Source organism: Agelaius tricolor, unplaced genomic scaffold, assembly GCF_023055355.1.
Source record: "Agelaius tricolor isolate 1412-34295 unplaced genomic scaffold, bAgeTri1.0.p SCAF_43, whole genome shotgun sequence".
Lineage (NCBI taxonomy): Eukaryota > Metazoa > Chordata > Aves > Passeriformes > Icteridae > Agelaius > Agelaius tricolor.
In genome coordinates this window covers 2,585,742-2,600,667 of record NW_027269303.1, presented here as the reverse complement: position 1 = coordinate 2,600,667, position 14,926 = coordinate 2,585,742, and the positions used below count along the sequence as shown (strand labels likewise).

The following is a 14,926-nucleotide window of genomic DNA, read 5'->3' as shown; positions in this document are numbered from 1 at the left end:
GATTCCCACACATTTAACCTAAAATCCTTTTTCCTTAACATGTGAAGTTAGCCAAAAATGTTCTAGGTAAGAAATATTAGAAGGAGAAGAAATAGAGACCAACAGAAAGACAGAAGATCCATAGAAAGACACACACATGGGTACCAACTGCTCAGGTTCCAGCATCACCAACAGAGGAACCCCAGCAGAAGGCAGGATCCAGACCCTGGGCTGGCCTCGTGCTCCGGCTTTTAACCCCCTGGGCCTTCATGGCCCCACCCCTGGGGTGGGACTGCCAGTTGCTTGTCCAATCAGAGCCAGGGTAGCACCAGCTGCTGCTGTGTGATTGATTGACAGCTGGGCCAATCAGAGCTGGGTTAGTGCCGCCCCCTGCTGTGTGATTGACAGCTCTGCCAGGCCAGGGCTGGGGGCGGGGCTCTGTCCCACCACAAACCAAGGCCTGACCCGGCCCTGGCCCCACACGGGCATTCCGAGCATCCCAAGGTGTCTCGGGACATGGATCTCATCCAGCCTCTGACAGCCACCACGGTGACACTAAGGAACCTCATGGAGCCATGGCTCAGTTGTGACAATGGAGATCCAAGGAAACGATGGTGAGACTGTGGAATTCAGGAATCATGGAATCAAGGAGACCATTGTGCAAATCATGGCCCCTATGGAAGCAAGGATCAATGATCAAACTGTGGTTTGATTGTGAATGATTTAAAATAGAAACAAGGAGCCATTGTTTCTCAGCGGGGCTGCATGGGGCCAATGGACCCTTGTGACTCTGTTGGGGCTCCTGAAACCAAGAAGCCATTGTGACATTGCCAGACCTCATGGAATCAAGGAGACCATTGTGACAGTGTTAGGACCCATGAAGTCAATGGAACATGGAACAGGTCTGCCTGGTTTGGCCTCCTGGGGGCTGTCTGACAGGTCCTACTGAATTTGGCATGTCAGGGGCCACTTCCCATCTGACCATGAAGCACTGGGGCTCTGTGCTTTTATTCCTATGGGAAAGAACTGTCTTTCTTGTCTAGGCACCCATGGCCAAAATTGGGATTCTGGGTCTAAAATTCCCTATATCCAAGGGTTACTCCCAGACAAAATCTGCCCATACAGTCAAGTCTGGCCAGCCTTGGCCTCTGGTGGCTGCCTCTCATCTGCCCCTGCACCACTGGGGCTCACTTGTTTCCTTCCTATGGAGACCATTGTGACACTGCGGGGCATTGTGGAACCAAAGGGCCATGGTGACACTGCAGGCCCTTGTGGAACCTGTTACACTGTAGGAACTTGTGGAACCAAGGGGAACATTGTGACCCTGCAGGGTACCATGGATCCAAGGGGCCACTGTGACACTGTGGGGCCTCATGGAACCAAGGACATCACTGTGGCTCTGTTGGGCCGCATGGTCCCAAGGGGCCAGTGTGAAGCAGCAGGGCTTTGTGGAACCAAGAGGCCATTGCTGCATTTCAGGGCCTCGTGGAACCAAAGGGCTGTTGTGATCCTGCAGGGCACCGTGGATCCATGGAGAGCATTGTGGCATTGCAAGGCCCCATGGAATCATGGAGACCATTGTGACCCTGCAGGGCCTCATGGAAGGGAGGGGCCATTGTGACACTATGGGAACTTGTGGAACCAAGGGAATCATTGTTGCACTACTGGGCCCCAATGGAACCAAGGGGCCACTGGACACCGCGAGGCTTCATGGAACCCAAAGACCATTAGGACACAGTGAGGCCTTGTGGAACCAGGGAGACCATTAAGATCCTTAAGGACTTGTGTAACCAAGGGGCCATTATGACACCTGAGGGTATCATGGAAGCAAGGAGCTATTGTGACACTGCAGGGCCCTGTGGAACCAAGGGAACATGAAACAGGTGTGGCTGCCTTGGTCTCCCAGGGATCACCTGACAGGTCTGGCTGACCTTGGAATGTGGAAGGCCACTCCCATCTGCCCCTGAAACACTGGGGCTCTGGGCTTTCCTTCTTATGGAAAAGAATTGTCCATCTTTTCCAGGTATCCATGGCCAAAATTTGGATTCCACCTCCAAATTTCTGTGTATCCAAGGTTTACTGCAGGACAAAAGCTGCAAAGACAGGCAGGTCTGGCTGGTCTTTAACTCCTGAGTGCAAGAACTCACCTGTTTTCCAAACACTGGACAGGGCTCTGTGCTTTTCTTTGTATGGAAAAAAATCATCCTTCTCCAAGCACAAATGTCTGACATTAGAATTCCACATTCATAATTTTGAATATGCAAGGGTTGCTCCAAGCAATCCTGCCAGGACAGATGGGTCAGGCTTGCCTTGGCCTCTGGTGGCTGCTGTTCATCAGCTCCTGAAACATGGGGGATCCGTGGTTTCCTTCCTATGCAGACCAATGTTACATTGGGAGCCTTGTGAAATGAAGGGGCCATTGTGGCACTGCAGAGCACCATGGATAGAAGGGACCATTGTGACACTGTGGAGCCTCGTGGAACCCAGGACATCCCTGTGGCTCTGTTGGGCCACATGGTCCCAAGGGGCCAGAGCAAAGCAGCGGTGTGGGAGTTAGCCCAGCTGTAACTCAGAGTCAGACAGATTTTACCCCAGAAGAATTGGGCATGAGTTTCAAGCCCGGGAATCATTTGTTTAAATTAAAGTGAGCTTGAAAGTTCTCCAAAAAGCCTTTAGTATTGTTATGCTAACTTGTCCAAGTTCTCCTCCCCTATTGGTTACTTGTTTCCCCTATAGGGTTATTGTTCTAGAGTGTTCTACCCCCAAGTGTCTATGTTGTTGCTTCCCCTTTGTCTCGGGTCTTTGGATCCTGCCCTTCATACTGTTCTCAACTTCTCCATGTTTATTGTTTTTCACCCTGTTATTAAAGTTCCTTTTAAACAACTCCATTGATCCTGCTCCTTTCCATTTTCGCCACTCTCGCCCTGAAGTCAGGGAACCAGAGAGGTTTGTCACAGCCACCCTCATTGTGACCTTGGGCGCCCAAACAGGGACCCTGACACTAAGGGCTCCCTGTGTCAGTCACGTCAGCTGGGGTTAGCTGATGGATAGGCCAGGGCTCCCTGGGATTTTGGATTGTGCCGGGCCCAGCGGATTCATCGTTGCTTCAAGGGACCTTGCCCAGGATCAGCAGGGACAACGATGGTTTCACCTGCATAGGATTGCAGGTGGGTTTGGGGAAATGCAAGACATTTATTGCCCATTTTGCCACTGTGTTTTTACAATATGCACCCATGTCCCATAATTGATTTGGGGTGTTCTGGTGGCTCTTCCCCATAAGGCAGAGAAAGAGAAAAATGGGCGCCAGATGTCCAAAGTAGAAAGGAGCATATATGTATGCTTTAATTCTCACTGATCATGACAAAATATTTTCAAAGAACAAATTAAATTCAATCATGAGGTGGATCATTAAAAATTTTCCAGATGCCTCTTCTAACAAAATCCATACCACTGAATTTCAGCATTCAGTGGGAGTTAAATTGTACAACCTTTCGATCAAAAGGGACCCCATTGCACTCTGCATGCTCCTCATCTTCCACACCATCCTTGAGACCCTTCACCAGCAAGCAGTGTGTCGAAAACTCAATCCAAAACTCACTCCTAATTCAGGACCACCCCTCAAACCTGCCTTTCTCAGACCTTCCAAGATGGTCCAAGATGGCAATGGCCACGCTGTCTTGGAGCATCATGTCCTGGAGACTCAAGGTGGAAGGAGCCCGAATGTGGCTCAGGAGCCTGACCATCCTCCCTCCATCTTGGCTCCTCCATTTCCTGCTACCACAGCCTTCTCTTCCACCCTGAATGAACCTCCAGACTCCACCCCCACAACTGCGGGTCACGCCCCCACTGTCAATCATTCCACCTTCACCCTGGGCCATGCCTCCAGAACTCCAGCCCCAAAGTCCACCATCCTAAATCAAGGCCCTTCATCCCCAACACCTGACAAAATGGCAGAGCCCTTTGCCTCACCCTCCAGCAACAATATAACCCCATGATCAGAGATACTAAGTCCAACTGTCACACTATTTCTAATCCAAATGTTTCTCCCCCAAGTTATTCTTCCTCCGCAGAAGACAGTTTGGATTCCCCAGAGCAACCTCGGCCCACAACCCCAGAAGATCCCTAGGAAAGGATCTGGAAAGAAGCAGTTCAGCAAGGAGACTGGCAAATAGTCTCAAAACTCCTCATTGCCTCAGTATGTTATGAAAGAAGGGGGCAGAATCCCAGGGATCAGCCATTGATTTATGGGGAAATCAAGGATCTGTGTAGGGCAGCTAAAGACCATAGGAAGGACTTACCTTGGTTTCATGGCCTAATGAGGGCCATGTTTAAAGCACATGCTTAAACTTCCTATGATTTAAAATATATTATGACCCTGTTGTTGTCACCTACAGAATACACCCTGTGAGAAAGGGGATGGAAGTGTTTACTAAATCAATTAATAGCAGACTATGCTAATAATGAGGCAAGGGTGGAATTGACAATCAACCATCTAGCTGGAGAAGGACAACACAGCCTACCAGATGATCAAGCAGCAGGTATCCCCAGAGAAGTATTGGATGATATCAAAGAGATGGCTTTGAAAGCTTTAATCCAGGTATCAAATGGTAGCACCCCCAATTTGGACTACCTTGGGTGGCTGCAGCTAAAGCTTTAGGGCAATCAGACCATCCTGGGTGCCTGTTAAGTAAGCAAACCAATGCTGCCTCCCTCACACTGAGTGGCTGCTCTCAGACACAGAGACCATCAGACACGCCACCTTGCAGAACAGCGATAGAGTTTTGACTCTGGGCACATGGGCATGGCTGTGTAGACTCTGAGGGCATGTGCTGCATGAACCTCTCCAGCCACAGCGAGTCAATCCACAAGAGCATTCAGGTACTGAAGGAAGGGTTCAAGAAGCTTCAAGTGGAAAACAAAGACTGGTTAAAAAAACTCATCCAATCTAAGGGACTAAAGGGTTGGATGATGTCTAGCTAAAACAGGGCTATTAATTCCCTTAGTTGTTGTTATTGTATTGTTAATTGTCCCGTGTTTGTTTGGATGCTTTTAGGAAGTCTTACAAAATTCTTTCAGTTCCATCTTTGTTGTGAAACAGAAAGGGGGAAGATACCCAACACAGGCTCGTCATGGACTCCTTGGAGGAGACATTTGGAGGCCAGGAAGGCACAAAAACCTCTCAGAGACTCAGCGTGGGAAGGAAAATCCTTGAAAGTACCTAAAAGTATTCTTAAATCCATAAAGTACCTTAAAAACCTTGAGTATCTCAAGGCATTAATGAGCCACACTGAGTGTCAGTACAAAGCTCTCAAGGGACTCGTTAAAGCAGATAATTGGGGCCATGATTGCACAAACCTCTCACAGAGTCTGTATCAAAAGGGAAATACCAAGTACCTTTAAATAACTGAAGTACCTTCAAGCATTAATGAGCCCCACTGAGTGTTGTTACTGATAAAGCCCCTCCAGGGACTAATTACAGCAGATAATTGGAGGCCATGATTGCAGAGACCTCTCAGAGACTCCAAGGCAAAAGCCAAGCCCAAAGTCCTTTGAAAAAGCTGCAGTCCCTGCAGGGAGCATGAAGGAGCCCCCAGGGCCATTGCTGAGCAAGGCTCCCCAGGGACTCCTTGCAGCAGATCCTTGAGGCCACTGGGATGTGGGCTAGGGGGGGATGCTGAGGGCAGCACAAGGGGCTGACAGTGCCCAGCCTGGCTGGGGCTGTGCCAGGAGGCCCCAGGGCCTCAGGACAAGGTGTCTCCTCCCAGCCCTTGCTGGCACAGACCCTGCTGTGGCCCAGGGCACCAAGACTTGGCTTCTCTTTGTCCCCACCTGTCATCACTGCCTGCAGTTCTCTGCTCTGCCTGGGGCCTGGGGACACTTGCTCAGTCGTGGCCCTCACTGGGACCCATTAAAAGTCCAAGAAACTTTGGAGTTGGATTCTGCCTTGGAGTTCTGGAGAGGTTTCTTCAGCTCCCTCTCAGGGACTGATGTTCAGGGCCTGAGCACAAAGCCCCAGAGGCTGATTAAAGTCCTTGTGCTGTGTCTGTGCTGCTGAGCTGGGCTGGGCTCCTGGCACAGAGGCAGCTCCTGGTCACCAAGAAGAGCTTCAAAAGCACATTTCTCTGGATGAGCAGCTCTTCTGCCAGCCCAGCAGGGCTGGGGCACTGCCTGCAGCCAGCCCGGGCACAGCCCAGAGGCACAGAGAGCTTCAATCAGTCAGGGCTGGGAAGGGGCTGAGAAGTGCCTGGGGCACAATCACTGCCAGCCCTTGGCACAGGAACCTCTGCCTGCAGGACAGTGCAGCTGCAGCTCCTGGAGCCATCTCCTGCAGCTGGAACATGCCAATGCCTGCAGAGCCTGTGAGTACATTCTCTGCTTGTCTCTTGTGCAGAGCAGCCAGGGGTGCCCAGGGCTGTCCTGCAGAGCAGGGTCCTGCAGCCCAGGGCGCTGTGCTGGGGCAGGGACTCTGCTGCCTGCCAGGGACAGCTCTCAGCCAGCCCTGGCAGCTGCTCCCAGCGCTGGGGGACAAGATCTGGCTGGGAGGAGACAGCTGGTGAGGCTTGGAAGTGTTCTCCTTGTGTGGGGAGGATGCTGCATTGTTCACGACTGCTCCCAGCATGGCATTAAACTGCAGAACATTTCCAATTAGATTATACAGGGAGCACAGCAAGGCAGGGACTGCGTAAAAGGGAAAATCCTACTTTTTTAATCTACTGCTCTGGGTCGCCTGGATAAGAAACTGCTCATAGATATCCATCTCTCAGTTCACGTTGAGAAAAATAAATAAAAAAATTCTCTTAGATCTGAATAAATTGGACCGTGACAGAAATCAGCCCTTAGAGCCAGCATCAGTGTCACTTTTCCAGCCTCCTCAGGGTTGCTCTGATGTTGCCCTCAGAGCCTGCAGAGCCAGAGCTGCCCCTGGGCAGTGCCAGAGCTGGGAGGGCTCTGCAGGGCAGAGCTGAGCCCCCAGGGCTGGGCTGGGCTCTGGCAGCACTGGCAGGGCCCAGCCCTGGGCACAGGGAAGCAGCTGCTGGCAGGGACAGCTCCAGGCAGCAGAGCCCTGGGAAGGCAGTGGGGGGAAAGTGCCCCCAGGCTGTGCTGGGATATTTCAAGTCCTCTCCAAACCCAACTATTCCATGATTACTTTTCTTACAGATCCCCATGCTAAGGCACAGCAAATGTCCAACAGCAGCTGCATCAGGCACTTCCTGCTGCTGGCATTGGCAGACACGCGGCAGCTGCAGCTCCTGCACTTCTGCCTCTTGCTGGGCATCTCCCTGGCTGCCCTCCTGGGCAACGGCCTCATCATCAGCGCCGTAGCCTGCGGCCACCACCTGCACACACCCATGTTCTTCTTCCTGCTCAACCTGGCCCTCGCTGACCTGGGCTCCATCTGCACCACTGTCCCCAAAGCCATGCACAATTCCCTCTGGGACACCAGCAACATCTCCTACACTGGATGTGCTGCTCAGCTTTTTTTCTTTCTCTTCTTCATCTCAGCAGAGCTTTCCCTGCTGACTGTGATGTGCTACGACCGCTACGTGTCCATCTGCAAACCCCTGCACTACGGGACCCTCCTGGGCAGCAGAGCTTGTGCCCACATGGCAGCAGCTGCCTGGGCCAGTGCCTTTCTCAATGCTCTCATGCACACGGCCAATACATTTTCCCTGCCCCTTTGCAAGGGCAATGCCCTGGGCCAGTTCTTCTGTGAAATCCCACAGATCCTCAAGCTCTCCTGCTCCAAATCCTACCTCAGGGAATTTGGGCTCATTGCTGTTAGTGTGTGTTTGGTATTTGGTTGTTTTGTGTTCATTGTTTTCTCCTATGTGCAGATCTTCAGGGCTGTGCTGAGGATCCCCTCTGAGCAGGGACAGCACAAAGCCTTTTCCACCTGCCTCCCTCACCTGGCCGTGGTCTCCCTGTTCCTCAGCACTGGCACATTCACCTACCTGAAGCCCCCCTCCATGTCCTCCCCATCCCTGGATCTGGCCCTGTCAGTTCTGTACTCGGTGGTGCCTCCAGCCCTGAACCCCCTCATCTACAGCCTGAGGAACCAGGAGCTCAAGGCTGCAGTGTGGAGACTGATGACTGGATGCTTTCAGAAACATTAAACTGCTGGCCAATTTCTACAAATCACTTGTAATAAAAGTAGTCTTCGATACTTGCTGGTTTCATTTTGGAGGTTCTTCTTCTTTATTTTAGTTTTTTAACATTGTCCACAAAGAAATGTCATTGTGTGTGCCATTTCTCGTTTTGTTTCTCTCCACCTTCACTGTGGCCACAGACTGTCAATGAGGGGCTGCGGTCTTGGTGGCTTTAAATGAACTAAAGGATCTCCCAGCAGAGTTTTCTGCAGAGATGCCCTTTTGTTGCCTTCTCTGGAGCTGCAGCAGCAATGTCTGTGTGCAGAGCTGGGGCAGATCAGTGCTGGCCCAGCAGCTGTGCCCAGCAGCAGCAGCAGCAGCAGCAGCACTTGGTGTTGCCAGTGCTGCTGCCGTGGCCCTGCCCCGCTGCCCTGGTGGCCCTGGTGTTGCTGCAGGGCCTGAGTGCTCTCGGGGCCGGGCACAGCCCTGGGGGTGGCAGTGCCGGGGCTGCAGCAGGGCCAGGCCATGGGCACTGCTGGGGCAGCGCTGACGCCTCAGGCCAGGCCCTGGGGGCTCCAGGCTCCTTGCCCAGGCTCTCTCAAGAACACGGCCAGGCCAATGCTCAGCACAGAAACCCCCGTGAGCAGCCCCAGGCTGGCCGTGGGCAGGCTGGGGGCAAACAGCATGGCTGGGGCTCTGCAAGGGCCCTGGGGCAGACGGGAAGGAGCAGCAGAGCAGGGGCTGATCCATGCCCAGTGCGCTGCACAGCCCAGGGCAGCGTCCCAGAGCGTCCTCATGCAGCTGCCAACAACATCCCCCCTCTGCAGCCCTGGCCTCTCCCCCAGCTCACACAGGTGCCCCATCCTTGCAGGCACAGACACGGCAGAACTGCCTCAGCAGCCCCTGTTTGCATTGCACACAGCAGGGCCAGCACCCCCATGCTGTTGCTGTGGGGACATGAACCTGAGGGAGCACAAATGCCATCAGCCCCTGGGGCCAGCAAGGCCTGCGGGACACCAGGGAAACCACTCAGCTTTGTCCTGGCCTCTGCAGTCAGCCAGAAAGTTTGTTCCCATCAGCTGGGAGTTTCCTGTGCCACTGCAGACACTGTTGCTCAGAGCCAGGGCTGCCTGGCAGCCACCCCCAAACTGCCCTCAGCATTTCCTTTGCTTCTTTGCCTTCTTTACTCTTGCTGCTACAGATTTCTTCCTCTTGCCCAGCCCTTTTCCCTCCCCTGCAAACAGCCCATCCCTGTTTGCCTTTTCCTCTCTGGCCCCACTCCCCATTGCAGTTCCTGACTTGGCACCATGGGAACGTCCCTTGGGCAGCAGGATCATCCTACAAGTGCCGCAGGAATTGTCTGCAGGCTCCTGCAGTGCCTGGTGCTGCTCCCTTGCCAGAGGCACCCCAGGCCAGGGGGGCACATCTGGGCTGCTGTGTCTGCCTCTGGGGCTCCCTGTTCTGGGCAATGAGGAGGAGCTGCAGAGGCTCTGCAGGACTGACAGGATGGGCTTTGGGGCTGCCAGGAGAAGCTGAGGGATCTGGGCTGCTGGAGCTGCTGAAGAGGAGGCCCAGGGCTCATCCTGCAACTGCTCCAAGGGTGGTTCCAGAGAATCCCAGAATCAGCAAGGTTGGGAAAGACCTTGGAGATCATCAAGTCCAACCTGTGCCCTGACACCACCTTGTCTCCCCTGGGCCTCCTCTTCTCCAGGATAAACAACCCCAGCTCCCTCAGCCACTCCTCACAGGACTTGTGCTCCAGACCCCTCCCCAGCCTTGTTTCCCTTCTCTGGACACGCTCCAGCTCCTCTATGTCCTTCCTAAATTGGAGGCCCAGAACAGGACACAGCACTCGAAGTGCTGCCCAACCAGTGTCCAGCACAGAGGAAGAATCCCTGCCCTGCTCCTGCTGGCCACACCATTCCTGATCCAGGACAGGAGCCATTGGCCTTCTTGGCCACCTGGGCACACTGCTGGCTCATGTCCAGCCTGCTGTCCATCAGTCCCTGCAGGTCCCTTTCTGCCTGGCTGCTCTCCAGCCACTCTGTCCCCAGCCTGTAGGGCTTCAGGGGTTGTTGTTGCCAAAGTGCAGGACCTGGCACTGGGACTTGTTCAACCTCACCTTGTTGGATTTGGGCCCTGGATCCAGCCTGTCCAGGGCCCTGTGCAGAGCCCTCCTACCCTCCAGCAGATCCACACTCCCACACAACTTTGTGTCACCATGGTTCCATGAGGCCCCAGAGTGTCCCAATGGTCTCCATGATTCCATGAGGCCTCCCAGTGTCACAATGTCCCTTTGATTCCCTGGGACCCCTTGGAGTCACCAAGTCCCTTGGATCCTTGGGCCCTGCAGTGTCACACTGGTGCCGTGGTCCCCAAGGTCCTGCAGTGTCACAGTGGATCCTTGGCTCCATGAGGTCTGGCAGTGTAGCAATGCTCTCCTTGGTTCCACAGTGTCACAATGGCCTCTTAGTCCCAAGGGCCACCACGGTGTCAAACATGTTTCCTTCATTCCAGGAGTCCCTGAGGAGCAGCCCTGGCCCCTTGGTTCCATGGGGCTCTGCAGTGTCACCATGGCCCCATCGTGACACCAGGTCCTGCTCTGTCACAATGCTCTGCATGGTTCCACAAGGCCCTGCAGGATCACAGTGGCCTCTGTGGTGCCACCAGGACCCAGACTGTCACCATGGACTCCCTGCTTCCATTCAGCCCCACAGTGTCACAATGGCCCCTTGGCTCTGTGCTGCCATGTCGTACACAGTGTCACCATGGTCCTCTTAGTGCCACCAGGCCCTTTAGTATCAAAATGGCCCCTTGCTTCCCCAGGCCCTGCAGTGTCACAATCATCAGAGAATCAACCAGGCTGGAAAAGACCTTGGAGAGCATCAAGTCCAACCTGGCACCCACCACCACCTTGTCACCCAGACCATGGCGCTGAGTGCCACATCCAGTCTTTCCTTAAACACCACCACAGCTGGTGACTCACCCACCTTCCTGGGCAGCCCATTCCAATGCCCAATCACCCTTTGTGTGGAGAATATTTCCTAATGTCCAGCCTAAACTTTACCTGGTGCAGGTGAAGGCTGTGTTCTCTTGTCCTGTCACTGTTCCCTGGGAGAAGAGCCCGACCCCCACCTGGCTGCACCCTCCTGTCAGGGAGTTGTAGAGAAAGATGAGGTCTCCCCTGAGCCTCCTCTTCTCCAGGATAAAAAACCCCAGCTCCCTCAGCCGCTGCTCCTCACAAGACTTTCTTCCAGACCCCTGACCAGCCTTGTTTCCCTTCTCTGGACACACTCCAGCCCCTCCATGTCCTTCCTAAATTGGGGGCCCAGAACTAGATACAGCACTCGAGGTGCTGCCCAACCAGTGCCCAGCACAGGGGAAGAATCACTGCCCTGCTCCTGCTGGCCACACCATTCCTGATCCATAGGAGTGCCAGGGGTTGGATGAGGGAAATGGTGGGGAGGGGGTGGGGAAAAATTCTGATTGATTGTCAGCCATGAAGGGTCTTGATTTTCATATCTGTTCAAACTGCATTAAAAGCTGCTGGGGATCAATATCAATTGGAAATTGCTGAGATCAATCTATAAACAGGAAAATAAAACCTAACAGAACAAAACTGTACTCTCAGCATTGTTTTGTACTATTGTATATTCACTTTGAGTAGACTTCTGTCATCTGTCTAATTAACCACATTAAGAACTGAAAACTTGAAATATTCCCCAGGGCCTTTTCTTGATCAGGTATTCTGAACAAATATTTATGACCTCTTCTCACTGAATTCCTGAACTGAACAGCTGAAGAAAGAAGAAGTCTCCGGAGCAGTAAAATTGATCAGCAACCTCCAAGTGGCTGAGGATCCATCCCCACCAGCGCAGCAATGAACAGAAATGGGCACAGCTTTGTGGCTGTCCCAGCTCTGGGGTGGGCCCTGGGTCTGGAGCAGAAGCAGCTCTTGAGGGCCCCAAGGCCGGGGCTCTTGTGCTGCCCTGGGCAGATGGGATGGCAGCAGGGGCTGCAGAGCTCTCAGCACCTCAGGCCGAGGGGAGCAGGGCAGCCAGGGAGCCTCCTTTGGCCTTGGCCAAGCACCTTCCCCTATGGCTGGGGCTGAGTCCTGTGGCAGCTGCAGCTGCTGCTGTGCCCTTGGCAGGGGCTGAGGCCGTGGGGCCAGTGCCCAGAGCAGCCTGGCCTGAGCAGAGCTGTGGGGCCAGAGCCGGCTGGGCTGGGCTGGGCTCAGAGAGGCCCTTGGTGCTGCCCAAAGCTCAGGGCAGCTGGCAGAGCTTGCAGGGAGCTGGGCTGGGCTCCGAGAGCCTGGCCCAGAAACCATCAGTGTCCATCTCAGCCTGGCTGAGCGTGCAGGGGCAGGACTCAGGCCAGGCCTTGTGGGGCAGGGCCAGCGCCTGCGCAAGGCATTGCAAACAGGCAAGTGGCCCAGAGAGGAGGCTGCTCTGTGCCCTTGGTGGCACGGACAGAGCAGGGAGGGGCCCAGGACATTTGTCAGTGCCAGCCTCTGTGCCCATGCGTTGGCAGCCCTGGCTGCTGAGCCCAGCTTTGGCCTGGGCTGAGTTTGGCTGTGGCCCAGCTCCATCCTCCTGCGGGGCTCAGGGCCTGTTCCCGGCCATGGCCAGCCCTGGCTGCCTCTCTGCTGGCCCAGAGGCCGGCAGAGCCCGGGGCAGGGCTGTCTGTGCAGCCCCACAGGTGCCAGGGGCTCTGCAGGAGCTGGCAGAGGCTGCCCAGCAGGGAGGCCATGGGGCACAGAGCCCCAAGGCTGCTGTGGGCACCACGGCACAGGGGCCGTTCCCAGCCGCAATGCTCCTGGCCTGGGCTGGGCCTGCACAGGGGCTGGGCCACCATGGCTGGGCCAGCACAGGGCCACAAAGGGGCCACGCAGCCGCTGCCGGGGCTGACAGCAAGGCCAGGCACACACAAGCAATTGCTGAGCATGGCCTGCGCTGGCCAGGTCTGACTGTGCCAAAGGCAGAGCTCAGCTGCCCTTGGGGGCTGCAGCAACACTCCAGAGCCCAAAGAGCCTCCATGGCTGTGCTGGAGACCAAGGCTGCAGGAGGGAAATGCAGGGCTGCTGTGGGATGGGGAGGCCATTGAATTCCAGCACACACCTCAGGTCTCTGATGATCCCAGCACCATGCTGGGCCCTGTTTCAGACTGGAGCAGAGCAGATGTTGATGGGACAGGAGCCCTGTGGGGCTGTCAGGGACCTGCAGCTTGCAAGGTGCTCTGCTCTCCCTCAGGTGCTCTGGGAGAGATCCAATCCCAGCTGGGCACCTCAGGGCACAAGTGGGACTGCCTGTTGATGGGCACACAGCTAATGTCTGCCTGGAAAGGGGCACAGGTGTTAATTCCTGTTAGTTTTATAATATACAAGCAAATCTTTGTTATCTGGGTCACTTGAGGATTTTAAGTAATGGCAACGTTTTCCCACCAGGAAGAGGAACTTCCTGGATCTACTGGATCCTTCTACTGATGTCACGGGAAGAAATACAGATCTTCCCCTCTGCCACTGACATTCAGTCTAATATTTAATGACCCCCTTCCTTCAGGTTTATTGGCTACAGGTTTCCAGCTCTCCTGTTTAAATGGCTGTGTCTAAGGACATCTCTTCACTGGATCAGCTGGATCTATGTCCTTCCTGCTGCTCCCAGATTTCCTCATCCAGATGCTCTCTGGTCATTTGAACGCCTCTCAGCTGACTGGTTTCATGCTTTGAACTTCAGGGAGTGGCCAAATATTTCATGTTAAAAAAAATATGAATTGAGTATCTCACTGTGGTTATACCTATCACTGAATTTCCATTTCTTATGTATTTGCTTAAAAACTATTCCTGTTCAGAAAGCCGTGGGGGATGGTGGACATGTCAGATGCTGCTGGGACATCCGAGAGAGCTGAGGGAAGAGCTGTGATGGCTATTAAACTGTTCAAATGTTCATCTTCTATTTGTTGGCAAGAAACCTTTCTGTGCCTCTGAGTGTCACCAGTCCCTGAGCCCAAAGGACACAAACCTGATGAGTTGTGGTTCCCACTGCAGGGGCTGCACTTGGACCTTGGCTCTGCACAGGAAAGCTCTTCATCCCCTTTCTCTCTTTTCCTCCCTCTGGGCATGGAGGGAGCTCCTGGCTTCAGCCTGTGACTCGTGTGTGCAAAGAGCAAATCTGGGCAGAATCGGGGCAGGGAGGGTTTGGGGGGACCTTGGGATCTGTGCTGGGCACAGAAGGTGTTTTCCATTGATCTGAGACTGGCTGCAGTGCAAAGTGGATTTAATATCCAGCAGAGGAATGACTTTTGCATTCGATGGAGCTGTGCCTTCCCTTGGCTTTGTTGGCTGACAAGAAATGAACATCCCTCTGTGTCTCGGGCAGCTCCTTCTGCAAGGAAAGCAGGTGGGAGTGGGAGCCAAGGAGCTGAAAGCTGCAGGTGCAACCTGGGCTGGAGGGAGCTCAGATTTGCACAAGGCTGCTCTGAGTGCCAGGGCTTGGATGGGGGAAATGGTGGGGTGGGGGTAGGGACAGAGTCTGATTGATTGTCAGCCATGAAGGGTCTTGATTTTCGTATCTATTCAAACTGCATGAGGAGGTACCTGGATTCAATGTCAATTGGAGATTGTGCATATCATTGTATTAACAGAGAAAAAAAAAACCTAAACAGGACCTACAAAATGTTTTCTCGCTGTCTTTTTAAATATCATGTATTCAGTTTCAATACACTACTGAGATCTACTTAACCACAAAGGATTTGAGAATTAAAATCAAATGATTCCCAGAGGCTTGGCTTGTTCAGGTGTTATAAATGTTAATGAGCCCTGGGCCACTGAATTCCTGCACTGAAGAGCTGAAGGCTGAACAAGC

General features: G+C 53.8%; 2 protein-coding genes across 2 annotated transcripts in view; both read left to right on the top strand.

The window, feature by feature from the left end:
• LOC139604076 (uncharacterized) overlaps positions 1–14,926 on the top strand; it is a 1,261,625-nt gene that overhangs the window by 176,988 nt on the left and 1,069,711 nt on the right.
• Positions 7,161–8,093, top strand: LOC139603978 (olfactory receptor 14A16-like). Its single transcript, XM_071454976.1, has one exon. The coding sequence runs from the start codon at positions 7,161–7,163 to the stop codon at positions 8,091–8,093; it is 933 nt and encodes a 310-aa protein (XP_071311077.1).